The sequence below is a fragment of the Electrona antarctica genome, assembly GCF_951216825.1.
Source record: "Electrona antarctica genome assembly, chromosome: 5".
Taxonomy (NCBI): domain Eukaryota; kingdom Metazoa; phylum Chordata; class Actinopteri; order Myctophiformes; family Myctophidae; genus Electrona; species Electrona antarctica.
In genome coordinates, this window is record NC_136810.1 from 12,307,011 (window position 1) to 12,333,723 (window position 26,713).

General features: G+C 43.3%; 2 protein-coding genes across 3 annotated transcripts in view; one reads left to right on the plus strand and one right to left on the minus strand.

Annotated features, from left to right (window-relative positions):
• Positions 1-1,185: 1,185 nt before the first annotated feature.
• On the plus strand, positions 1,186-18,307 carry acanb (aggrecan b; the record flags this gene model as incomplete). The annotated part of the gene is made up of 18 exons (XM_079501299.1): positions 1,186-1,258; positions 1,789-2,172; positions 2,675-2,849; positions 5,699-5,832; positions 6,343-6,636; positions 7,172-7,347; positions 7,602-7,786; positions 8,072-8,199; positions 8,608-8,901; positions 9,621-9,722; positions 10,801-10,917; positions 11,423-12,628; positions 13,819-13,923; positions 14,606-14,776; positions 14,996-15,078; positions 16,442-16,586; positions 17,598-17,780; positions 18,133-18,307. The coding sequence occupies 18 exons, from the start codon at positions 1,186-1,188 to the stop codon at positions 18,216-18,218; spliced, it is 4,041 nt and encodes a 1,346-aa protein (XP_079357425.1). The 3' UTR covers positions 18,219-18,307.
• Positions 18,308-25,191: 6,884 nt separating this feature from the next.
• Positions 25,192-26,713, minus strand: part of hapln3 (hyaluronan and proteoglycan link protein 3) — a 6,272-nt gene continuing 4,750 nt past the window's right edge. For both annotated transcript variants that reach the window (XM_079500928.1, XM_079500929.1), the window contains exon 5: positions 25,192-26,713. This exon is cut by the window's right edge and continues 61 nt beyond it. In XM_079500928.1, coding sequence (XP_079357054.1) covers positions 26,497-26,713 — 217 coding nt within the window. In that variant the 3' untranslated portion in view covers positions 25,192-26,496.

The following is a 26,713-nucleotide window of genomic DNA, read 5'->3' on the forward strand; positions in this document are numbered from 1 at the left end:
AAATCTTTCACACATTTTCTTACTAGGCTGAGGAATATATCCCACCATTTTCACATTGGCCTGTTATAGCGCCACCAACAGGTTGATTTTTGCAAAACACATTTTTGGAACAAAATGCCTCAAGTCATCCAATTGCCATCAAAGGCAAACATGTTTATATTACTCCTAAACATTTTGCCAAACATCTCACACAGTCCTATCCTCCTGGTGGAGACCTGTGCCCAGAAGGGCACTTTTTCTAGTTTCACATGAAGCGGTAAAGCATCTTTAGTAAAGAAGGTGTAAATAACTTTAGTGTAATTGTTTTCGCACCACATTTATGGGACTTTTTAGATCCATTGTATTGTGTGTAGGGTGGTGTCTAGTTATGGTTATAAACTTACGATGTCCTTGTAGACCAGTGGTAGACACAGTAATGAAATATGCTACATTTACTTGAGGACTGTACGTAAGCATATTTTGTGATCTTTACCTGAGTATTTAAGACTTTCCCTACGACAATTATTGTATATTTGACTCCACTACATTTCTAGATGTAGCGGAGTCATCTAGTAACACATTTTATTTTTAGTGGGAAACGTCTATACAGCAACGTGATTTTTTTTTTTATATTTTTTTTTTGTGGCTTTTTCAGCCTTTATTGATACAGTAGGTTGAAAGTAGACTGACAGGAAATGGGGAGAGAGATGGGGAAGACACGCGGCAAAGGCCGTCGGGATCGGGGGTCGAACCCGCGGCACGCCGTCAGGCTGGCTTAGCAGCCTAGGTGCCCAGACGGTTGAGCTAACCATCTGGGCCAGCAACGTGATTTTTAAAATGATTTTAAAAACAAAATGTACTTCTGTCTCCCCCCCCGGACCACCCCATCTAAAACTGTTTTGTGCCATGGACCTCCAGAAGAGAAGATTTGTGTTTAAAAAACATTTTCAATTATATTTTCAAAAAGGTTCAAAAATAGCAGATGTACAAGCTTGCAGCGCTGTGAGCCAATGCTTAAATCTAAAAAGAATGACACAGATGCTTTCCCGGTTTTGGTGCAGCTAGAAGCATGAAGGGTTCCACTCATCTATAGAAGACCTTGCCAAGATTCATGAATAAACACTAATCTGGTTGAATATAATTTGATTAAATATCATCAAATGTAATCTTCTCAACTGTTCATTTTTTTCTGTTCCCTAGAAAACCATGACCCCCCTCCTTCTACTGTGCGTGTGTCTGCCCTTCATCACGGCTACCATCTCATTTGAAGACCATGACGGTGAGTTTGTTACGCTTACCTACCCAGACAGTTTGTTACGCTTACCTACCCAGACAGATTACCTACCCAGACAGATTGTAAATACAGTTGAATTCTAGATTCTCTCTCTGTTTACTCGAGCTGCAACCACAATCACATTGCACGTTTTCATACACAGAGTAGAATATACAATATTTGCCCAAAATATAATACTGTAAATAGGGCCTACATATTGTGAGTTTGTAGATCGGCTATTTTCAGCATGCAACCAAGTTTACGATACCATCAAGGCCCGCCAAAATATGTTTTTATCGACAAAAGCAACTGTACATATGGTCGACTAAAATCTTATGATGGTCGACTAAAACTAGACTAAAACTAAAAACATTTCAGATGACTAAAATATGACTAAAACTAAAAACATTTCAGATGACTAAAATATGACTAAAACTAAATGGAATTTAATTCAAAAGACTACAACTAAAACTAACCAAATCAACACTGACCCACACACCCCCCCCCCATCATGTCTGTCCACCACCTCCATGCAGACCTAGACGGGACACTGAGCGTCAGCATCCCCGTGGAGATGCCCCTCCGGCCCCTGCTGGGCAGCAAGGTGGTGGTGCCGTGCTACTTCCAGGACAACACGGTCAACGACCCGGGCGCCCCCACCGTCGCCCCGCTCTCGCACCGCATCAAGTGGACGTACGTCACCAAGAGCAAGGTCACGCTCATCCTGGTGGCCGCCGACGGCAAGGTCCACGTGGAGACGGAGTACCTGGACCGCGTGACCATGGTCAACTACCCGCTGGTCCCCACCGACGCCACCGTGGAGATCACCGAGCTGAGCTCCAAGGACTCTGGCACGTACCGCTGCGAGGTGATGCAGGGCATCGAGGACAACTATGACTCTGTGGACATTCAGGTTCAAGGTATACACCGTCACTATAGTTCAAATTAGAGTTTTAAAATGTATTTAAAGAAGTAGTTTGCTTAAAAAGAATCACGCGAAGCCTTGCATTCGAGGAGATTTTGGTTTTGTCGCATTCCTGAGATAATAATTTGATGACCGACCGGGTCATCAGTCAGTAGGAGAATCAGTAGGAGACTCTTTTGAGTCTTTGAGTCTCCGCCGGTCATCCTTGTGATTGGCTCAGGAATGTGACAAAAACTAAAAAAAAAACTCCATGAATTCAAGGCTTCATTGGGTGTGTAATTGATAGAAAACAAGTAATCTTTTGTGTGAACTATATTCCTTTAAAGCCAGTAGTATTTGAGAGCAGATGTTTGACCCGAAGGTCAACAGGTCTGTGTGTCACATTATTCTATGAATGCTATACACACTTCTCTCACTCTCCCCTCTCTCTCTCTCTCTCTCTCTCTCTCCCTCTCACTACCTCTCTCTCCCTCCCTCTCTCTCACCCTCCCTCCCAGGTATTGTGTTCCATTACAGAGCGATCTCTACCCGTTACACCCTGACCTTTGAGAAGGCCAGGGCAGCGTGTATTCAGAACAGTGCTAGCATCGCCACCCCTGCTCAACTCCAGGCTGCTTACGACGACGGCTTCCATCAGTGTGACGCTGGCTGGTTGTCTGACCAGACCGTCAGGTATAGGACTTTAAATACCCATTAAGACCTGAGGCCGATGCTACAAAATGTCGTCTAAATCCTAAATGTGTCTGTCTGCACACTGCTGTGTTTTGTTCAGATTTTCAGCTGCGTTTTTACGCCGTTTTCCCCCCGATAAACACGTCCAGTCTGGAAGGACCTTAACCCACATCTCAAAATATGTTGTTCCAGGGACCCCCAGAAGCAAAGACTTAAACCCAATTGCCGCCAGCATTAATTCATCCATCGATTGCGTACTGCCAGGGTTTTATCGCGCGTAACACTTACTTTGAAGAGCCAAATATCCTTAATCGCATCTTACTATGAAACCATTCCGTGTGTGTTGACATCGCTGGTGCTTGTTCTCTCGGTCGGTGGTGGAAAAAGTGGACCGTGAGTATCACGAGGGGAAAGGAACTGGTTGGAATAACGTGTTCGTTCCACGCGCACGCCCTTCCTACCGGGGAAACTCCCCCCCCTGTCAGGTGATAAGGAGCGGCCTGCTCACTCCTCATGCATTGAAGGATCAGAAGGAAGCATGAGCTCAGTTCGGGGCTCTCCCCAGGTTGGCAGAGGGAGAGTAGCGCCCAGGATTACAGTTTAGGCAATTGGCACCGCTACGTCTGGGCTACGAGTTTGTATATCTGCTATTTTTAATAACCAAAGTAATGGTCATAATGGTCTTGCTAATATTTTCCGTAAAGCGGGGCTCCTGGTCGCTAGGCATTGCTATATAGCAGGCCTAAACATTATTCTTGGATAATTCATTCACCATTTATTCAAAAGAAATGTTTTGGTCCGGCTACTATAAGACCTACACAATGTTAAATATTTATTTAAACCTGAAAATAGAGAGGCTTGTGAAATATTTACAACACGTCTAAACGTGGAAATGGAAAAGCTTAGGTTAGCATGATGACATTTCCATCTGGATTTAAGGGGATGAATAAATGTTGATCTCCTCCCAAAACACTGCCGTCATTGAACTATTCTGTATCCTTCAGTGGGCATTTTGCTTTGGAAATGTAGCTGAAATCAAACTTTGTCTGAAGCTTCTTATGTCTACATACTGTACATTCAGCGTTTCTGATGGCAGATATTCAGGCTTGCCTGTGTATTTGAGTGCATTTGCAAATAATTAGAATACAATATAAACATATTAATCTCCAACGGGCTGGATCTGATCTCAGGATCAACATGGGAACACGTGGCTCCAATGATCTCCGCCTGTAACGTATCTATGACGCCAAATATGGGCAATGTTTCAGACGTTTTTTGGTTTTGTTTTTAGGCAGCAGCATGTAGTCCCTGAAGTGAAATGTCATTATAATAACATATCAGGAATTCAATTGTTACCCCATCTAGGGTAAGGGGAAGGAAACAGTTTTCAAAAATAACTTTAAGTTTTATTGTCGCTCTTTTTTTGTCAGCGGAGACAATTGATTCAATTCTTTGTTATTTTTTTTTTGTTTTAAACATATGTTTATTGATTTTTCTTTACAACAACAAAAGTAATTTCAAAACAATTATTCACATATATTTTCCCCCCCACATCCCCATGGCAGCACAAATACAAACAAAATCTTCAAAGAAACATCAGGAAATGTCCATATTTACAGAACAAATAAAAAAAAAAATAATAATAACAAAAAAATCACAACAAAAAACACATTACATACAGTTAAACAAACAAATGCTTCTTTGTTCTTTTTAGTTCAAAAGAAGTATTGGCTTCAGGGTGATACGTAGTTACAGTTGTGGAGAAAATGAACTATCTAAAAAAAACTGCTGTTGTCCCGACCAGTGCAACTTCAAGTTCAACTGAGCGTTTATAGGCAACAGGCTGATGGCCCAGCCAACTGGGATTAGGGTGAGGGCCAAGGGGCCAGTGAGGCGCTCCAACGTTGAAGCACTGGGCCCTAGTGGTAAGAGGAAGGACTACAGGCGGACCCGTGGATTCATGACGAGGAAACCCCATGCAGCTGGGCTTTAACATTGAGCGCTCGGTTGCACTTCCACATTTGACTCTATTTATACTCTATGGTGAGGGCGAGGACACCCAATCAGGAAGGAGCGGCAGGTCCGAGCAGGGACCTGTCAATCTCACAGCCAAGTCTGCATTCAATCATTCACGTATCACTGCCAGCCATCAGCCTCTCTCACTCTCCAACATACTCCATTCACCTCCATTCAATACCTTCCATCAGCCTCTCTCACTCTCCAACATACTCCATTCACCTCCATTCAATACCTTACATGAAACACAGCCTCTCTCACTCTCCAACATACTCCATTCACCTCCATTCAATACCTTCCATCAGCCTCTCTCACTCTCCAACATACTCCATTCACCTCCATTCAATACCTTACATGAAACACAGCCTCTCTCACTCTCCAACATACTCCATTCACCTCCATTCAATACCTTCCATCAGCCTCTCTCACTCTCCAACATACTCCATTCACCTCCATTCAATACCTTACATGAAACACAGCCTCTCTCACTCTCCAACATACTCCATTCACCTCCATTCAATACCTCACATGAAACACAGAAGGAATATAATATAATATAATACATGCCATCAACATAAAACCAACATTTCCACACTATTACAATTATTCCCAGCTTAACCAATTACCACCATAATAATTAACCATAACAAACATTAAATAAATACTCAGAAGGACCGTGATCCGTAACATCAATCAACAATGGTAACAATAGGAACCCACTGAAGGGCCTTGCCTACTCTCTAGAACCTTCAACATATCGCACACAATCAAATAATATGTTCTTGTATCGCCTACAAATCAGTATATTCATTGACACCTGTGTTTCACTGCAGGTACCCCATCCACGAACCCCGGGACGGTTGCTTCGGAGACAAGGAGGGATTTCCTGGAGTGAGAACCTATGGAGTCCGAGATGCTAATGAGACCTATGATGTGTACTGTTTTGCTGACAAGATGTCAGCCTCAGGTACACACCACTGTGCTGGGAACACTTTATGTGTGCCAGATTGCCCAGATGTGTGGGGGTTGTCATCAGGATACTTCAGATTGCCCAGATGTGTGGGGGTTATCATCAGGATACTTCAGATTGCCCAGATGTGTGGGGGTTATCATCAGGATACAAAAACTGTTAGTTGTCACTGACAGAAAATAACTAAAAGTATGGTATCGTGCTGGATATACAGTAGTATGTGGTAAATTATTGCCACTGAAGTAATTGGAAACCCACCATAAACGTACATATTTAATTCAATAATGGTTTGATAAAGCTAACCCAGTCTGGCAGTGTGCCGCAGGTTTGACTCCCGGCCTTTACTGCATGTCTTCCCCCCATCTCTCTCCCCATTTCCTGTCAGCCTACTGTCTGTCCCTCCATAAAAATATAAAATAAAAAGGCGAAAGCCACAAAAAAAAGAAAAAGCATGTACTGTAACCATACAAATGTAACACAAACCCCCCTCTCTGACTGTCCTCCCAGGCAGGGTGTTCTACTCCACGTCGATAGAGAAGTTCACCTTCTATGAAGCCGGAGACCAGTGTGGCAAGTTGGGTGGACGCTTGGCCACGACCGGAGAGCTGTACCTGGCGTGGCAGGCTGGCATGGACGTATGCAGTGCCGGCTGGTTGGTTGACCGGAGTGTTCGCTACCCCATCAACGTGGCCAGGCCCCAGTGTGGAGGAGGGCTGCTGGGAGTGAGGACCGTCTACCTGCACCCCAACCAGACCGGATACCCCTACCCGGACTCTCGCTATGATGCAGTGTGTTATCAAGGTACTTCTTAAAGATGGAGTGCCGTGATTTTTTTTTTCTCATATATTTTTGTCATATAAGGAGGTATATTTTTTTCAAAAAGTGTACAGTATTTGTTAAAATGTTGTTTTTATGTGGGCACGCCCACCAGTTCATTAAGTATGCCTGGTTTGCCTGGTGGGTGGTGATGGGTGGTGATCCAAATGAATGAAGCCGCACCCACAGCTGTAGTTGTATGATAAAGAGGGAGGGGTTAGTATCAAAGGTCAAAGTCATTGTTAGCATAACTGAAGGGCGTATCACCCATTAGGTCTTGCCTAACCACACGAAAATAGTTATGCAATGCATTGTGATATCTTTTTTTTAATTGTTTCAGATTATTTACTTAGAAATGTTCAGGTGCTTTTGGAAAATGTTCACCTATAATGACTATAATGAATACGTGTAGTAAAGTAGCAACACTGCATACAAACATACTAAACAGATACAACATCATGGTACAACAATGCACACTGATCCTTACAGTGCAATAATTATAATGTGCTGTCTCCAACAGAAGGTGAGGTTGTTGGACCGGTGCTGACCACACCGTTCCCTGACATCATCGCCATCACCCCTGGGCCCGTGGACCTGCCACACCACCTCACCACACCTGGGAGAAAGGAGGAGGAGGCCCTTGGAGAACTGGCAACCCTGTCCCCTCTGCCTGTCCCCCCCAGTGTCACCGACACAGTAGGACTGGACCTAACACACTTGGACACTGCTATGGCTGCTACTGGTCAGTGAATGGTTACTTTTAGATGATATACATGTTACTGTTTTGGGTGTGCTTTCCGGCCCCATCTCTTTCTGTCTGTCTCTCATTTCTCCCCTCCCCTCTTCTCTCATTGCCCTCCATTCCACTGTTTTTGTCCCTCCCTGCCGTTCTCCATCTCAACTGTTCCTCCTTCTTCCTCTCTTGTCCAAATGCTCCCCCCCCCCTCCTCTTGCCCCCAGGAGTGGTGTTCCATTACAGGTCTATCACTGGACGGTATGCCCTGACCTTCCCAGAGGCCCAGTTGGCGTGTCAGCGGGTAGGAGCCGTCATAGCCAGCGGCCAGCAGCTTCAGGCTGCCTATGAGAAGGGTCTGCACCACTGTGACGCAGGCTGGCTCAGAGACCAGACTGTCAGGTGAGAACCGCATGAACGCTATAGCTTCCCCATGCCTGGCATGTCATAGGCAAATACTCTGCAGAAATAGGCAAACATTCTGCGAAAACAGGCAAATATTTGGAAGAAAATAACCAGCTATTTTCGATATTTGATGTGCAACAGAGAATATACTGTAGGGTTTATGTGGTTACGGTCTATTAGAGTGGAGATTTCAAACTGGTCTTTGGGCCTGACATCTAAAGTGTGTCTCGATTAAACCGATACAGAGCCAAGAAAGCCATGTTCTCTTCTGTGTCCATGCAGGTATCCCATAGTGTCTCCCAGAGACAGGTGTTCAGGTAATCTGGACCTCCTCCCAGGTGTGAGGTCCTATGGCCTGAGACCTGCCACTGAGCGCTACGATGTCTTCTGCTACGTCGATCGTCTCCGAGGTGAGAGACGTCAACACACTCACTTTCACTTGAGCACCTGCCCCTCTAAATGTCTGTGCACGCCACTGAACACAGTGATGGCTGCAGATGCACAGATCTGCCGTCCAGATGAGGTGTTGTTGCTGCGTAATTGTCGAGAGTAATGGCTGCGTGCGATATTGAACAGTCAAAACCATTTGTATCAATACACCTGTATCAAGAGAATAATTATGTTATAGCCTTATAGGTATATACTGTATGGGGGCCTCATATTTGGTCTTGATTCCTAAGGCCGCCCCTGCTTGCATATTATCGATATACAGTTGAATTGTTGAAATAAAAACTGATGCATCGATGCAGTTACTGTATCGTCACAACCCTATTAGAAATGAATTATCGATAGATCTCTCGCTCGCTGTCTCCCATCAGGTGAGGTGTTCTACACCAGCGACTACGACAGTTTCTCCTACGAGGAGGCTGTGCAGCACTGCCAGAAACTCAACACCACGCTGGCTACGAGTGGAGAGCTGTACGCGGCCTGGAACCAGGGCCTGGACAAGTGTCGTCCTGGGTGGCTGATGGACCACAGCGTCCGCTTCCCCATCACCAACCCCCGGGCTCACTGCGGAGGAGGCCGCGTCGGGGTGCACACCATATATGCCTTCCCTAACCGGACTGGATACCCCGACCAACACTCTCGCTACGACGCCTACTGCTTGAGAGGTAGAGAAACGTTAAGCAGATTAAGGATGGGACGATAATCGGTATTATCGTTTATCGTGATAAAAAACCAGTCACAATAATCGTATCGCAGAGATTTCAAATGATTGTGACATTCAGTTCCACTTAAACCCTCGATACTTGATAAAGCAGATGTATTTGTGAAGAGAGCATTTAGTATGTTCTTATTTCACTCTAAAGAAATCAATTTGTCAAAAATAGCAGATCTACAAGGTCACAACGCATTACCATGCAACACGTTGTGAGCTTGTAGATCGGCTATTTTTGGCAGATATTTCCCCCCTATAGGGTGCTGCGGGTGTTTTAAAGATGGAGTGCCAACTTTTTCTGTTTTGTCTGTTTCTTCCTGAAAGCTGAAAGCCTTTGAGTCAAAAGGCCCAATCGAAATACACCACTTTAGTGACATCATAAAATCATACCCTCCCCTAATCATACAGCTGTGGGCGAGGCTAAGTCCAGGTGGGTGGTGCTAACTTAGCAGCTAAGGGATACTTAAAATCCATTTTGACCTGAGATCAGATTCTAAAAATGTCTTCTAAATCCTGACAGTTTTCTGAAAAAGCTATGTTTCTATGTCAGTGGTTCTTCGATTTTTCAAAAATAGCAGACCTACAAGCTCGTAGCGCGCCACTCGGTGGCGTGCTATGAGCTTGTAGATTTGCACACTTCTGTACACTTTTTTGCTCATGTTTTTCCCTCAGCTGAGACCCCTGCTGTTGTGGTTCAAAATGAAACAGCAGTGACTGGAGTTGTGGAAGAAGTCATAACCCAGCAGACCATTATAACCGACCAAATGATTCCAAGTAAGACTCCTACTGTAGGCCTACACACAAACTCTTTCTATGGCATATGATATCCTAATGTTTTAATTTAAATCAGCCATTTGTCATTCTATACAACACAATCCTTCATTATGAAGAATGATCAAAAGACACATTTTATACTTTTAATGGTCAACGTTCCAGTTTGACAAAAGTGACGACGACTACTACTACTACTACTACTACTACTACTACTACTACTACTACTACTACTACTACTACTACTACTACTACTACTACTACTACCATTGTCATTGTTGTTGCTATAGGCTAATGAACTTTAACCTGATGTTTTATTTAACAACATCACACATTCTCTTCTGCATTGTATCAATTCTGAACTCTGAACTGTGTAGGTTGTAATCCTGTTGAAGGACTGACAGCGATGCTAACCGGTTGTCTCAGTGAAGTGGAACAGTTTTTTGTTCTGTTTTCCCAGTTGAGCCCACTGTGGCTCCAGTTCAGATTCACAACGACTGTTCTGTTCTCCCAGTTGAGCCCACTGTGGCTCCAGTTCAGATTCACAACGAGACTGTTCTGTTCTCCCAGTTGAGCCCACTGTGGCTCCAGTTGAGCCCACTGTGGCTCCAGTTCAGATTCACAACGAGACTGTTCTGTTCTCCCAGTTGAGCCCACTGTGGCTCCAGTTGAGCCCACTGTGGCTCCAGTTCAGATTCACAACGAGACTGTTCTGTTCTCCCAGTTGAGCCCACTGTGGCTCCAGTTGAGCCCACTGTGGCTCCAGTTCAGATTCACAACCAGACTGTTCTGTTTTCCCAGTTGAGCCCACTGTGGCTCCAGTTCAGATTCACAACCAGACTGTTCTGTTTTTCCAGTTGATCCCACTGTGGCTCCAGTTCAGGTTCACAACGAGACTGTTCTGTTTTCCCAGTTGAGCCCACTGTGGCTCCAGTTCAGATTCACAACGAGACTGTTCTGTTTTCCCAGTTGAGCCCACTGTGGCTCCAGTTCAGATTCACAACCAGACTGTTCTGTTTTCCCAGTTGAGCCCACTGTGGCTCCAGTTCAGATTCACAACCAGACTGTTCTGTTTTCTCAGTTGAGCCCACTGTGGCTCCAGTTCAGATTCACAACGAGACTGCGGTGAATGTGACTGTAGTGATAACGGAGGTCATCATCAATCAGACAACCATCACAACAGACCATCTTACTCCTGGTACGTTCAAAACATGGGAAACAGGCTATTCTCTTCTCCCCATCAGTGTTAATTTTGACAGCAATTATTGATTTAGTTTAGTCATACGATTCTTAATAAAGTCATCTGAAAAGTTTTAGTTTTAGTCTAAATCTAAAATTGATTTTGTTGACAAAAATGTATTTGGTCTAGCATAGATGGCATTTGTAATGGCTGATTTTACACTTGGTTTGCATGCTGAAAATAGCAGATCTACAAGCTCACAATGTGTCGCTCACAATGTGTCACTCACAACGTGTCACCACCCAATTTTTGTTCTAGTGGTTCTCTTCTGTCCCTGCCTAACATTTAGAAAAAAAGAAAGAAAGTTTTTATTTGTTGACGAAATTGTCAATATACGTAGTTAGTTTTACTTTTAATCATCATATTAGTTTTTATTTAGTTTTGTCAGTGAAATAAGGTAGTCGACGATCATTGTTCGTCATAGTCAACGAAATGAACACTGCTTCCCGTATGTGTTTTCTAGTGAGCCCCATCGTCCCTCCAGTAGACGTGTCTGAGTCTGGCTCGGCAGAGGTCTCCGCCAGTGGCAGCGGTGTTCTGGTTGTTCCCAGCGGGGACGGGTCTGGGCTGTCCGGTGTGTCTAGTGGTACCAGTGGCGACGGCTCTGTGTCCGTCACCTTCAGCGGCCGTGGCGATGAGATCGATTCTGGAGAGGGATCCACCTATCCCCTGCCCCAGGAGGCCGGCGAGGGAAGCACAGACACCCTGTACCCCGGCAGAGAGGTTGAATCTGGGGTCGGTGGACTTGGATCAGCCTCTGGGTCTGGTCTGGAGGTTGACAGATTCAGTGGACAGCATCCCCACCCGGGTTCGGGTTCCACCACTGCAAGCGGAGACGCGAGCGGCGAGGACACAATCGTCATCATGGTGGACGGGGAGATGGTGGAAATCTCCAAAGCTCATCACACGCAGCAGGAGCTCGGCCGAGGGGGGGTAGATTTCAGTGGGTCAGGAGGAGTTAGCGGTTTGTACAGTGGGGATATATCCTCCACTGGTTCTGGACTTCCCGGTGTGTTATTTGTCGACCAGGGTCTCGTCGATCTAACGGAACAGCCCTCCGGGGAGCAGGAAGTATCCGGCTATCGGCCCTTCGGATCCGGGTCGGGATTCCCGTCCGGATTCCACAGCAGCGGTCTCCCGTCCGGTTTCCCCAGCGTCGGCACGTCCGGCGATGCTTCCCAACCTCGTGGGGACGTCATCTACATCACCGACGACGAGATGATGGAGGTGACCATTCGACCGGCCGTTGGTCAGCACCCGGAGCAGGGCCGCGGGGTGGTGGAGGTCAGTGGCTCAGGGAGCGCGTCAGGGTTGTTCAGTGGTAGCAGCACCACTTGGGACCAGCAGCATCACCTTTCTTCAGCCAGTGGGTTATCTCAGCAAGGTGGTGAACACACCGCTGAAGGCATGTCTGTGGCTTTACCTCCTGGCTCAACCATCTCTTATTCAGAATACCTCGCTAACCTCGGCCAATCGGGTCACGGCGTGGAGGAGGAGCTGGAGCTTGAGGCGGAGCCAAAACAGGTACAGGAAGGATTGGCCGGGGCCACGGAGGAGTTTGCTGCGACGACCGTGCATGATGCAGAAGAAGCTTACACCAGCCCCACCACCGCACCATCCTTCTGGCTAGAAGAACCCTCTGTTGTGGAGGAGCCAGCTGTAGTTGATGGTATGTTTAAATTATGTTGTCTGTTATCTGCCATCAAAATGGCTTTTTCTGTAGTGTTTTAAAATATATAATTTGTTTATTGCACAAAATTAATAATTTACATGTTGCTTTAGAAGGGGAGGGAATGACATCTATCAGCATGTTCATTTTGCCATTTAAAGGTGCTGTAAGTGATATGTTTTGGTTAAAACAAAAGGTTTATTGTTGAAAAGTTATAGCTCTATATTATGGTTTTAGTTCATAGCTATAGTGTGTTTGTTCAGTAACAATAGTCTCCCAGTCTCTCCAGCTCTTTAGTAAACAGAAAATACATTTTCAGGTGGGTTACAAATTTCATCCAATCACAAGAACTAACCTCACAAACATCATTTATCAGCGTGTGCTCCAGTGTGCTCCATTTTGGAGAAAACATAAAAAGGTCATTGGTAAATGTGACATTAGTGTCAGGGATCTCTGACCCTAGTCTGGCGCAGCCACACTTCACCCGACTTAGTCCGAATTCTCCTGTTGATAATCAACGCAGCTCCAGGCTACATATACTGTACGATGACATCTCTGGCTACAGTGTCAGAATGCCATAGTTTTTAGTTTAACTTTTAGTTTTGGTAGGTTTTTATTTTATTTATTTTATTTTAGTTCTGTTCATATAGAAACAAAAATATATTTGATTTACTCAATATAATGTAAAAAAAAAGAGGGTCTTAACTGTACTGTACTGTACTGTACTGTACTGTACTGTACTGTACTGTACTGTACTGTACTGTACTGTACTGTACTGTAGACAGACAGACAGACAGACAGACAGACAGACAGACAGACAGACCCTAAACATAGGGACTCACAATGCTGTGCATTGGAGTGGCTGCACCACTCAAAAATGTTTTCATTCATTCATGAATTTACGAGCTCACAGTGCAACAGTTTGTGAGCTTGTAGATCGACAATTGTTTGCCAAATGTTCACCTATTTTTTGCCAAATACGGAGGGGTTTGTGTGGTCTGTATCATGCTTCGCCAGTGTGCGTGCAACACTCCTGTGCGACGGAGCATAAATTAGGCATGATTGTACTGGGTATAGACAACCAATGTCACACGAGCCTCCCCTTAATTCACTGTGTGTGTGTCCCTCTCAGCCGCTATAGACCCATGTGATCCAAACCCCTCTGTGTGTGTCTCTCTCAGCCGCTATAGACCCATGTGATCCAAACCCCTGTGGAGCAGGACGATGCTCTGTGCAGGATGGCCTGGCTCTGTGTGAATGTCCACAGGGCTACACAGGACAAGACTGCACCACAGGTACTGTACAATACATCACCAAAACAGTTAAAACCCCACTACACAACCTACTGAAACACCATTTCAAGTGCCCGCTTAACCCATTTTGACCTGAGATCAGATTCTAAAAATGTCTTCTACATCCTGATAGTTTTCTGAAAAAGCTATGTTTCTGTCAGTCGTTCTTTGATTTTTCAAAAATAGCAGACCTACAAGCTCGTAGCGCGCCACTCGGTGGCGCGCTATGAGCTTGTAGATCTGCTATTTTTCAATAGCTAAAGCATAACATAATGCTAACACCAAAAGGGGTTCCCGCCCAAAATGGGTTGCTATAGGAGGGTGATTGCGTTGAGGTGGAAAAATACGGATGGCCCTATAGCTATACTCTGGCATGTGGTTAAAGAAAATGGCGTCATGCCTTGCCTTGGAGAAAATACTTAAACTGTGTGGTCAAAGCAAAATTAAAGAAATTCTGGGAAATCTGGGATACCTTTATGCAATTCCTGGAAAGTGATCAGGACGTAAATGATGTGTGACATTGTTTGACATTGTGTGATATTGATAAACCAAGGACAGCACCTAGAAGAAGTGCTATAGCTCTTATTAATATATTATTATTATTATTATTTTTTTTTTTAGGATTTATTTTATTTGTATTTTATCTATTTATTTATTTTGGGGGGGTATTTACATGTATGTATAGTGGTGCAGGGCTGTCCTGATGGCTGGCTGGAGTTCATGGGTAGCTGTTATCTGCACTTTGCTGAGAGAGACACCTGGTTTGACGCTGAGCAACGGTGCCAGGAACTCAACTCTCACCTGGTCAGCATCAACTCACAGGAGGAGCAGCAGTTTGTCAACTGTAAGTACAACTGTGTGCACGCATCTTAAAGTTCAGTATCACATGCCAAATATCTTTGCTGGGAGAATATTTAGCTGTCATAATAACTGAGACATGTGCTAAACATCTGCTGTGTGTGTGTGTGTGTGTGTGTGTGTGTGTGTGTGTGTGTGTGTGTGTGTGTGTGTGTGTGTGTGTGTGTGTGTGTGTGTGTGTGTGCACGTGCGTTCGTGCGTGCTTGGTGTGTGTTAGCCAATGCCCAGGACTATCAGTGGATAGGACTGAATGACAGGGATGTACAGAACCAGTTCAAATGGACAGATGGAAGCTCTCTGGTGAGTGGTAGTTAAAGCCTCGAAGTTCTCAATATTTAAACAACTTTAAACATTTTGCGTTCAGGTGCATTCTGTCACAGAGTCCTTGTGACAGGATCATCATGACTATGTCATTTTCTCTCTCGTGACTCTTTCTCTCGGTTTCTATATCACACACCATCTTCCTCCGTCTCTTTCTGTTAGTGCTATGTTCTTTGTTTCTCTCACCTCCCTGCATGATCTCAAATGAAACATGCACAATGCACACCAAACAAAAACTGGGTCTGGGTCAAGCAGGGGTTCACCATGGAAACTGGATGCAAACTTTCAAATGTTTTACTTACTGCGATGTAGAACTCTGTCACAAGTAAAAGTCCGGAATTCAAAATTTACTTGAGTAAAAGTACAAAAGTACAAGTACAGAATGTCCCATTTCAGTTTTCAAATGTAGGCCTATTTAATGTATTAATAATCTTTTCAAAATAGCCGATCTAGATCGGCTATTTTCAAATTGCCAAAAATGTATATAGGGTTGAAGTGGTTAATGCATGTTTTGTGATAATAATACAAATCTACTGTACATAGGCTAACTAAAGTTTTCAAATAATTGCAGTGGAGGAAAGGCACAATATTTGCCTTTGAGAGTGGGTACAGTAGAGTACAGTACAGAGTACAGTACTTGAGTAAATGTTCCCCACCTTAAGCCAGGTGGGGTCCGTGGGAGTGTGTTCTCTGGCTGGCCATTAATGCACCTGTTCAATGGGCATAATGGAACTGGGAAGGGATAGTGTGTACCTCTGCATGAGTCCTAACCTGACTCCGCCAGATGGGGCAGCAGCTAGAGGCGGGATCAAGGCAGCACTGTGTATGCCTTGATCCCGCCTCTAGCTGCCGCTGATTGGCCAGGCCGTTTTGTGGCCGGAGCATCAAGTCTGCCTGAGAGTTTCCAGATGGGAGCAGGAGGGGGGAACCCAGTGTACTCTCTGCTGCCCCATCTGGCGGAGTCAGGTTACATGAGTCCTCCTGTATGGGGAAACACTTCACTAACTATCAGGTGAAAAGAACTGGTTGGTGTTGGAGGAGACATGTGGTTGTCTACAGACACCGTTCCTTAACCACTTGGGACCCCAGCATCCACATTCTGGGGGGAACATTAGCCACAAATTGCTGATATACAAACTCACAAGTTCAACGTGATGCGTTGCAAATTCAGGTTCATTTTGCAAAGTCTAGAGGGTTTAAGTGGTTATAAGACCAACTGTAGGGTTCAGCACTTGACAATGAAGGGACTATGCATGAGGGGGAACCGTGGAATTGGCTTAATGACTAACTTTAGAGAAAGAAACAACAACTTAAACTCTTAAAACATCTGTGTTGTATTCAGGCCTTTGAGAACTGGAGACCCAACCAGCCAGACAACTATTTCAACTCTGGTGAGGACTGTGTGGTGATGATCTGGCACGAAGGAGGAATGTGGAACGATGTGCCCTGCAACTACCATCTACCCTTCACCTGCGAGAGCGGCCCTGGTAGGTTGCAAAATTAATATGTACAGTGCATTACAGTACAGCACAGCAAAGAAACAATTCTTCCACAATATCGATATTCATATATGTACACACATGCACAATATAAAATGCCACATGCCAAAGTTGTCACTACCAATGCCAAAACACATTGGTATGTGCACTTAAGCCCCTCCAACTGATCCAAAATGCCGCAGCCCGCTTGGTCTTCAACCAGCCAAAATTCTCACACGTCTCCCCCCTTCTCCGCTCCCTCCATTGGCTCCCGGTCGCTGCCCGCACAGAATACAAAACTCTGATGCTGGCATTCAAAGCAACCAAAGGCATGGCTCCCCCATATCTCACAAGTATGATCGTACCCTACAAACCCTCCCGCGCACTCAGATCAGCCAACGCAGGGAAGCTGGAGGTACCTTCACTAAAAACGCCGGGACAACGCTCCACACGTCCCAAACTCTTCTCCCTTCTGGCTCCAAAACTATGGAATGCACTTCCCATCACAGTCAGAACTGCAGCCTCACTCCCAATCTTCCGCCGTAGTCTGAAAACCCACCTCTTCAGACTCCACCATGGCCCGTAGCACTTGCCCTAGCCTAGCCCCTTAGATAGCACATTATGTAGACTTAGATAGTATTTTAAACAGACTTATAGCTTGTTACGTAGACAGCTCTAGAATTGCACTTTATGTAGTCATAGCACTTTATAGTACACATGTATAATATATTATATAGTATAGTATGTATAGTTTACATAGATACTCCACTGTTATGTTCTTAGTTTACGCATGATTCATGATAACTACTTTTTTATATATGTGATGTATGCCATGCTTTTGTTATTGCTTAATGTAAATCGCTCTGGATTAAGAGCGTCTGCTAAATGCCTAAATTGTAAATTGTAAATTGTAGCGAGTACAAACGCACATTATCTTGTCCGTTTTTTTTGTTTGTTGTTTTCTGCTTCCTTCTCCGTGAACAACCAGCTAATGTCTTAGATTGTTTTTTTCTCTGTCAGTAATGTGCCAGGTGGCTCCGGGGGTGGAACACGCCAGGCCTATGGGTGGCAGGAGAGAAAACTACCCAGTCAACGCCATAGTACGCTACCAGTGTGATCCTGGATATACACAGCGCCACCTACCTGTCATACGCTGTCTGCCCAACGGAGAGTGGGAGGAGCCACAGGTGGAATGTATAGGAGGTGAGTTTTCTGAATGAAAAAAAGAAAAGAAAAAAGAAAAATATTGAAATGCTCAGAAATGCCTTTTTTCTGTTCACCTTTATTTAGAGGAAAGTGTAGAATGTTAGGACATTGAAGGGGCTATTTGTTAGTGATTGGATTGATGGATTCGGTCCTGGACAAAGAGGCCCTAAGTGACAAGAATTCAAACTCCCTACTGTAGCTTAAAACAATGCAGCCGTGTTTGATTATTCTCATTCTAATGGGCTTATTATATCCCATAGCCCAGACTGTCTGAGTTCAGTAGTAAGTAGTTTATTCATGGGGTACGCTACCGTGACATCATCAGCATGCGTCTGTTTCCCCTCCTCAGCTGGCGAGGCTAGCAACAGGCTACACAAACGGTCCCTGAGAAGCCGGAGTAAACGCAGCAGTCAAACATGGAGGAAGGTGCTCTGAGCATGGCAGGAAGACACAGCACACACACACCCACACAGGACCTGACTGTCCTGTAAAAGAAACAAGGACACCAATGCTAAAGTCTGACCAAAAAGATACCATTCCCTCTATGTATATAGAAACACTAAAGCACATTTAGACGTCATAGTCCGACCGACTGACTGACTGACTGCAGGCTGACTGACTGACTGTCTGACTGACTGCAGGCTGACTGATTGACTGACTGACTGACTGACTGGCTGACTGGCTGACTGACTGACTGACTGACTGGCTGCCTGGCTGACTGTCTGGCTGGCTAGCAGTTTTGGATCTTTGAATGTCACCCTGTGCCATTAAGGGACTTTTGTGATTTTGTAATTTATACTTTATAATTTAGTTCCGCTTAAAGGTTTTCATTTACTACCTGTTGACCCCCATAAGCCTATGGTAAAATTCAAGTATCTGTTTATTTATGTCAATGACTTATCAAACCTTCTGCCAGTATTTACATATTTGATGTTAAGTAGCTCACATGCAAATATACACACTAACAGAAGAGCCCAGAGACTTACCAAATCTACAGGGCCCAGCAACTTCCTTTTCCATATTCTAATTCTATGTACCCAAAAACCCACCTCTGTGCTCCCCTATACTGCCCCCACTGGGGAGGAGGATGTTGAAGATACATTAAAAATATAAAGAAAGAAAGAAAGAAAGAAAGAAAGAAAGAAAGAAAGAAAGAAAGAAAGAAAGAAAGAAAGAAAGAAAATAAATGTGAAATTCTCACATAAAGCAGTGAGGACAACATACAGTTGTCAATTGGCACAACAAATGCATAATTTAAAGATACAATAACATATTATTTGTAATAATAGCTGTACTGGCTGTTAGAATTCCTCCCAATAAAGCATGAGAGTGGCATTTCAAAATCCAAAACTGAAGGGAAAAAATAGTGTTTGTAATTGCAGCTGGATACTCTGAAGTCAAGCACATTGTTTCATAGATTTTTACCATAAATGTCTAGATTATTTTTCTAGTTTCATGTGTTTGTTAGTATTTTTTATTTTTTTCTAGTTTTAGAGTATAGTTACCTCTGTATAACAGAACAAACGGACCAACACAGTATTAAACTTGATAGATTCATTGGGCTCTTTTTGAGCTAACGATGAACACAAATCCAAGATGAAGCCATTGAAACAGACCTGGGCTGAAAGAGTTAGCACGTGTGCACTTTGGGGGGCTCTCTGGTTTTAGGTCCTTTTGTGCCTTAGCATAATAAATACAGCGCACCTTAAAAAACCTTCAGCCCAGGTCTGACATTATGTAGCAAAATTAGCTCCTGTGTGTCCACCAGGCACCTGTTTTAAAGCTTGCAGTACGACAGAGAGGCCAGAAGGAAGCACTATTGTCTCCTTGGCTACCACTGTCGCTATGTTTTTAATTCATTCTAGGCGATACATATTTGGAACAACAGCGTGTACTTACAATGTATGTAACGCGAAAAAGCTGATGCTATAAACTAAAAGGTTCCTGGTGGACACACCTTACTGAGCTGCAACAGATCTAGACGTCTCTGTACTGTACTGTACTGTACTGTACTGTACTGTACTGTACTGTACTGTACTGTACTGTACTGTACTGTACTGTACTGTACTGTACTGTACCTGTATTTACAGGGCAGCAGTACAACTTCATGTGTCTCTGCACTGCAGCAGTAAACCTCAGTCTATTTACTGGGCTGCAGTGTACTGTACCTTTGCAGGTCTATTTTCTGGGCTGCAGTGGACCTTTGCAGGTCTATTTTCTGGGCTGCAGTGGACCTTTGCAGGTCTATTTTCTGGGCTGCAGTGGACCTTTGCAGGTCTATTTTCTGGGCTGCAGTGGACCTTTGCAGGTCTATTTACTGCAGGGCTACAGTGAAACTTTGTGCAGTATAGTAGGTCTGCTATTTACAGGGCAGCAAATTGCCTGTCTACTGTGCAGCATTAGACCCTTTTAGGTCTATCTACGTGCAGCAGTAGACCTTAATAGGTCTGTTAACACGATTTTACAGGGTAGCAATAGACCTTTGTAGGTCTATTTACTAGGCAGCAATGGGCCTTCATAGGTCTATTGCGCAATAAAGGGCTGGCTTATTTTACAATCAATACTAGCCTTTGAAATAATGGAATTGTTCTAACTGCCTAATACTTATGCCCCACTGGGTTATCTGGTTTTGGAGAAGATGCATAGTTTTGAAAACAACAGATTTTTGTTCATGACCATCTGACATGAACTCTTAATGTGACATGATAATCTGATATTCTGCAGTTGAGAATAGGCATGACTTTCACTGTAAAAAAGAAAAAGAAAAAGAAAAAAAACAACAACAGCTGAATTTGCGAGGAACTTAAAAGAACAGACAGAAACTGCATTGCTTGATTGATTTCACTTTTTTTGGTTAATTGGACTGATCTGCCAACAGTTACTGAGAGAATGCCGAAAGGAAGTATTTCAAATTATGATTTATTTTATTTCATTGGTAAGAAACCAACTTGATCAAAAAGTCATAACTGCTGGAATACCCCAAAGCACACCAGCTACAGTACTTTGACTTTTTGTCCAGCCAAATCGTTTTTTAGAACAGATTAGGTACTGTCGAGTACTGGTACAGTACACAAATACACCAATCACAAAAGGTTTTATCTGGTCCTGTAGTAGGTGATAGTCCCATTACCACTACAGTACATCAGAGGTTATTATACATTTGTCCTCCACTCTGTTCTCAGAGTTGAGTTGGTTTATTTATCTCAGTCATTTTTAAACAATACAGTCAGAATGAGGGTTACAAAGTTACAGTTTGACTGAAAAGGTTTGGGCTGAAGCCGAAGCTTATTATGCCCACCTTATTAATAATTCAAATAATAAAAGGAAAAAAAGGAAAAAACAGAGAAAAACAAAAGAACAAAAGCAATGGGAAAACTGTTTCTCTACAGTTTTCCCATTGCGTTTGTTCTTGCTTTTGTTTTTCTCAAGTCTCAAGTTCTGATGTGTTCTGATCTAATTGGTGATACATTTAGCAGTTCATCATCTGGCCACCTAAAACACAGCAGTCGGATGACCGCAGTGGTCACTTTTACATAAAACCTCAGTAGTTTCTCTCCTTAAAGGGGCATTCCACTCATTTTCAACATTTTACTATGTCATTAATATACCATAGAGCTGTTGTGTGGAAATAATAAAAAAGTCCCCCCATTCTGTGTTTCCTAGAACTAGAGGTCTTAAAAAAAATCATTAACATGGTGAAACACATCTTGATGATGTCATCAAGATGTGTTTCACCATGTTAATGATTTTTTTCATAATTAAAGTTCTAGGAAACACAGAATGGGGGGACTTTTTTTAATTATTTCCACACAACAGCTCTAAGGTATATTAATGACATAGTAAAATGTTGAAAATGGGTGGTTTTCCCCTTTAAGATTTCTGCATTTCGCATCAAGGTTATATTGAATATAAAACATAGCACAGAAATGTCTCATTAGGGAATCCATACATGCATTCGTATAAGGGAAACTTTAAATTCACATACATGAGAATGACGTCTTTTGCTATTAAGGTTTTTGTGCGAAAATAGGCATCATTTGGCAGAGTAGCATATTATACTAAAGACAGTTATTTCTTTCTAAAGCACTTGAGGTTATGATAGATGGCATTTCCAAAAACCAAGCTGTGAAGGGAGAGAGGAAGAGGAGAGAGAGAAAAGAGAAGGAGGATATAAAATATCGACCATGGCCTTTTAGGGTCAGGACTTAAATGATGAGAGCAGCGTCCACTGCCCTGCGTCCACATCTGTCCACTCACAACAACACACACGCAGTTACATAAACAACACACACATTCACAAAGCACACATGAGACACTCATATTACAATATGATGCCATGCAGGGCTGTGAGAATTATGTGACATAGTTCCACATGCATGTGTATAAAGACGCGCACACACACACACGCACACGCACACGTACGTGTACTGTACACACACACACACACACACACACACACACACACACACACGCACAAACACCTGTATCAGTGTGTTTGTGTGAGACAATAATCACATGTTGTGTGAATGTTGATGAGTTGATTCCACATAGAATGGTAGTCCATAGAGTAATGTTATACTTTTGCAAGGAAAACACAAATATCTGTGATGATGTATTTCAACACTGTGGTTGATGTGACACATGGCTGACTACGTACTGTAACAACTGTCAAGATGTTATCCTGATGTGGACGAATGTCAAATAAAACCTGGAATCCTTCTGCCTTTGTCAATTTACTGTCCCTGTTTAGTAACAACAGACCTGAGGCCGATTCTACAAATGTCTCTAAAACAGTTTTCTGTATTGTTGCTACTGTATACCAGTGGTACTCAAACCTTTTCATGTCAAGGACCCCCACAATTATTCTGACCTGCATCTCAAAAGATTTTGTCCCAGGGACCCCAAGACGTGTAGCCCAAGTTTACCAATTCAATCCTATTTACATTGTGAACCAGGGCCCCCCCAGGGTCTGTATTTGCCCCACTCACAATGCATGCTTACAATGCATGTAGGCTATTTTTGGGGTTGTGGTTTATAATTTTAACATTTTTCAAGCATTATAGAATTTCCTATGAGGCCCTTATAGCTACATTATGAACCTTCAATCATCAGGGTCCATATGACTTTATGGAGCTTATTTTTCAATGTGTGGATATTTCTTCCTTTTATAGATATTTCCTTATCCTGCATCTGAACCCAACTGGATTGGATGTGTGCATGCCAGGCTTGCCAGCTCACTTTTTTTTTCCATTAAGGATTACAGAAACATATTTAAACTTCCTGAGACTGTGCAGCCGTTATAAAGAGAAGTGAGATGGATTTCTTATTTCCCTCAGGAACCCCAACGGTTGGAGGTGGAAAAAAAGAAACCCAGTAAATACTTCTCTCTCTTAGGCTTCCACAGTAGTTCCCTTCATCACTTCAGGGCAGGCACCGCAAACAGATCTGCTCTGTGTGTGTGTGTGTGTGTGTGTGCGTGTGTGTGTGTGTGTGTGTGTGTGTGTGTGTGTGTGTGTGTGTGTGTGTGTGTGTGTGTGTGTGTGTGTGTGTGTGTGTGTGTGTGTGTGTGTGTGTGTGTGTGTGTGTGTGTGTGTGTGTGTGTGTGTGTGTGTGTGAGAGAGAGAGACTGAGGGGGGGGTCCCTGTGCACATGTGCATGTAGAGAGCGAGAGAGTGTGTGTGTGAATGCATATGTGGACATAATACACGTGACACAAGGTGTATACGTGAATAGTACACATACATACGGGCGTCGTGAGTATGCTGAATTTGTGTGCGTGTGTGTGTGTGTGTGTGTGTGTGTGTGTGTGTGTGTGTGTGTGTGTGTGTGTGTGTGTGTGTGTGTGTGTGTGTGTGTGTGTGTGTGTGTGTGTGTGTGTGTGTGTGTGCGGTTCATGAGAATGCTGTATGTGTGTGTCCCACTCCTACCTACGTGCAGTCCACCCATGTTTGGCCAGCAGGGCGTAAATAGGACGTGTGTTTTTGTGAATCAGTGGCTCTTCTGTTCACGCCGGGAGTCTGGAGGCCCAAGTGATGCGTTGGACTCCCCCGGCTAACGGCACCTCAAGCCCAGACAGAGTGGCGCGTGTCAAGATACCGTATTAACTGTATACCAGTGTAATATTATACAGTAGTCGTTTTGTATGAGTCACTACTACCTTCTCACCCCTCTGCCCCGGCGTTCCCGTTTAGACAGCTCTACCCCCTAGACAGCACTTTTTAGACTTAGATAGCATTTGATACAGACTTATAGCATGTTATGTAGACAACACAATAATTGCATTGTATGTAGTCATAGCACTTCATAGTATATTATATGTACAGCATAGTATAGTATATATGTATAGTTTATATGTACAGTGTCATTATATCTATGTTCTAGCTACGTTCTTAGCTTACGCATGTTTCTTGATAAATGCTTTTTATATATGTGATGTATTCCCATGCTTTTTGTTCTTGCTTAATGTAAATCGCTCTGGATTAAGAGCGTCTGCTAAATGCCTAAATTGTAAATTGTAGAAACTGTCAGGTAGAAACCTTGTGTCTCTATATTTCAACTTTTGAGGGGTTTTTTTTAATCTCATGTCATATTACGCTATGTAAATAATATGAAACTTTCCCTCTGAAATCCAGTACGTCATGAGGAGCACTATCCGTTTCCATTAGAACAGAACGTTTTTTACTTGACGTTTAACCACTTGAACCCCAGCATCCCTATTGTGGGGGGAACATTTGCCAAAAATAGCTGATCTACAACCTCACAAGGCGTCACAAGGTGATGCTTGTGAGCTTGTAGATCTGCTATTTTTTGGTGAAGAGACTGTGTACTGTAGATTGTATTCTGCGGCACCGCCTGGACTTGTGTCACGGGCTTCACCCACTTGGAAGAAACGCAGCACTACAGTATTACACAAAAGTAGCAAAAATAGCCGATCTACAAGCTCGCAATGTGAAATTGTCTAATTTTTTGAAAACAAAGAAAAGGTTATGTGAAAGTGGTTAAGTCTGGCTGTGGGTTTTATAAATACTGAACTGAGGGGGGGAAATGATTGTGACTAAAGAATAAGTACATTGGATGGAATACAGGTTATTTTACCCCAAGTAACTATTTTATCAGCAAAATGCCGATGCCCACCTCAGAAGGCTAGTGACAGGTGCGTAGGGCAATAGAGCATAAATAGGGTATCTTTGAAAAACAAAGAAAAGGTCAAAAATGTTGCAAATGTTAGGTCGACGTTTCGGTTGCTTAGACCTTCATCAGGACAGACAATGGTCCCCTAGATACCCTTTTTAAGTAACTATTTTATGAAATGTAGCATACATTGGAAAATAACTTATTTAAAATATATAATTAAATTGTAAATAAAAAGGGGAATTTTTTTTTACAAATTAAATCCTGTTTCTGTATCCAGAAAGTGGTTAGTTTTATTTTTAATACAATGACATTACACTGAATAACACACTCACAAACGATCTTCACAAACTATTACTGTACATCCACCTTTCATAAACAGGAAAGAGATAAAATACATGAAGCTCTGTGCCATCATTATGCATAAAATATTGGGATTTTCACTGGCTGGTTTCACTACTACAGTAGAGCTAATCATAATGTAGAAATATTAAAACATACAACATTTAGCTCTCCCTCAAAAGTCCAAGATTGCCTGAGTAATCCTTATACCGTATATCACAGAGACGGACACAGAACATGAAGAAAGACAGTCAAAAATGTTTAACACAGTGGTAGGATTGTCCTGTCTGAACACCTTCCCTGAAACGTAATCACCTGCAGTATATACTCAAACTAACGGCATTAATAGAGATGTTGTACCAGTGTGGGTGCATTAGTAAGAAATGGCTCATACAGAAAACATCTACACTGTAGCAGTCACTGACGCTCACTTACAGTGCCAACGGCATTTTTATAAAAGCCAAACAATCCTTTGAAGAGAGCTGGAAGGGATACTTTAGTTGGAAACAGTAGACCACAAACTCAATTTTGCATAACCTCATTCCGAGGGTGTTAGAGTTATTGACAATGGTTATTGACTTTTTATCCTTACATTTAAAGATATGCTGTACACGGTTACACACTGATATAAACAGCTTACATACGTTATCTGGTAATAAACATTCACTACAAGTAAAGTACATAAAAAACAGTCTTCATGGAAGTTGAAAAACATCAACCTGAATGATTCAAAACTCAAAGTAGTTGCTTCACAGATAACGGAAATGCCAAAAGCTTAATTAACTCACATTACTGTAGTTGGCCTAACCTGGTAAACACTGGCCTCTTGAATAAAAGCCTGTTGAAGAGACATATTCAAATGAGTCATTAGCTAGGAAACAAGATAATCAGAGAATCTGTTTTATAGTCACATCAAAGGTTTACAGGTGAAAATCACTGAGTGAAATTCATGTTTGTGCAAGCTCCATGATGTCGTTGTTTTCAGGAATGAAAGACAAAAACAACACCAACGAAATGATGGAGCTTGTACAAAAACAAGTTTCACCCACTGATTTACACCTGCAAACCTGGGATGTGACAATACTGTAAAACTTGATTGGCCAAATATGCCAATGCCAAGTTGGATCCAGGGTACAGATAACACTATAGCCATCAGCATACCTCTTCAAATCAGTGTTCTGTAGGAAAAAGGCTGGCTACTAGGTCTGTTCCACATCGCCACCAATGTTCAACACAAGTTCTAATGGTAGCAGTAGACGCCAAATTTCTGGTCCTGAGGCGGGAAACCAAAGTTCCGTACCCCCGGCTCCAACGACCCACAGTTAGCCCGAGCACTGGTGATGGGATAGCGGACGCTCCCGTCGGCCAGCCAGCCTGCGTCGCAGCGGTCCAACCCCATCAGCCTCCAGGCGGCATAGAGCTGACCCACTTTGGCAATGTGGCTCCCCTCGTCAGCA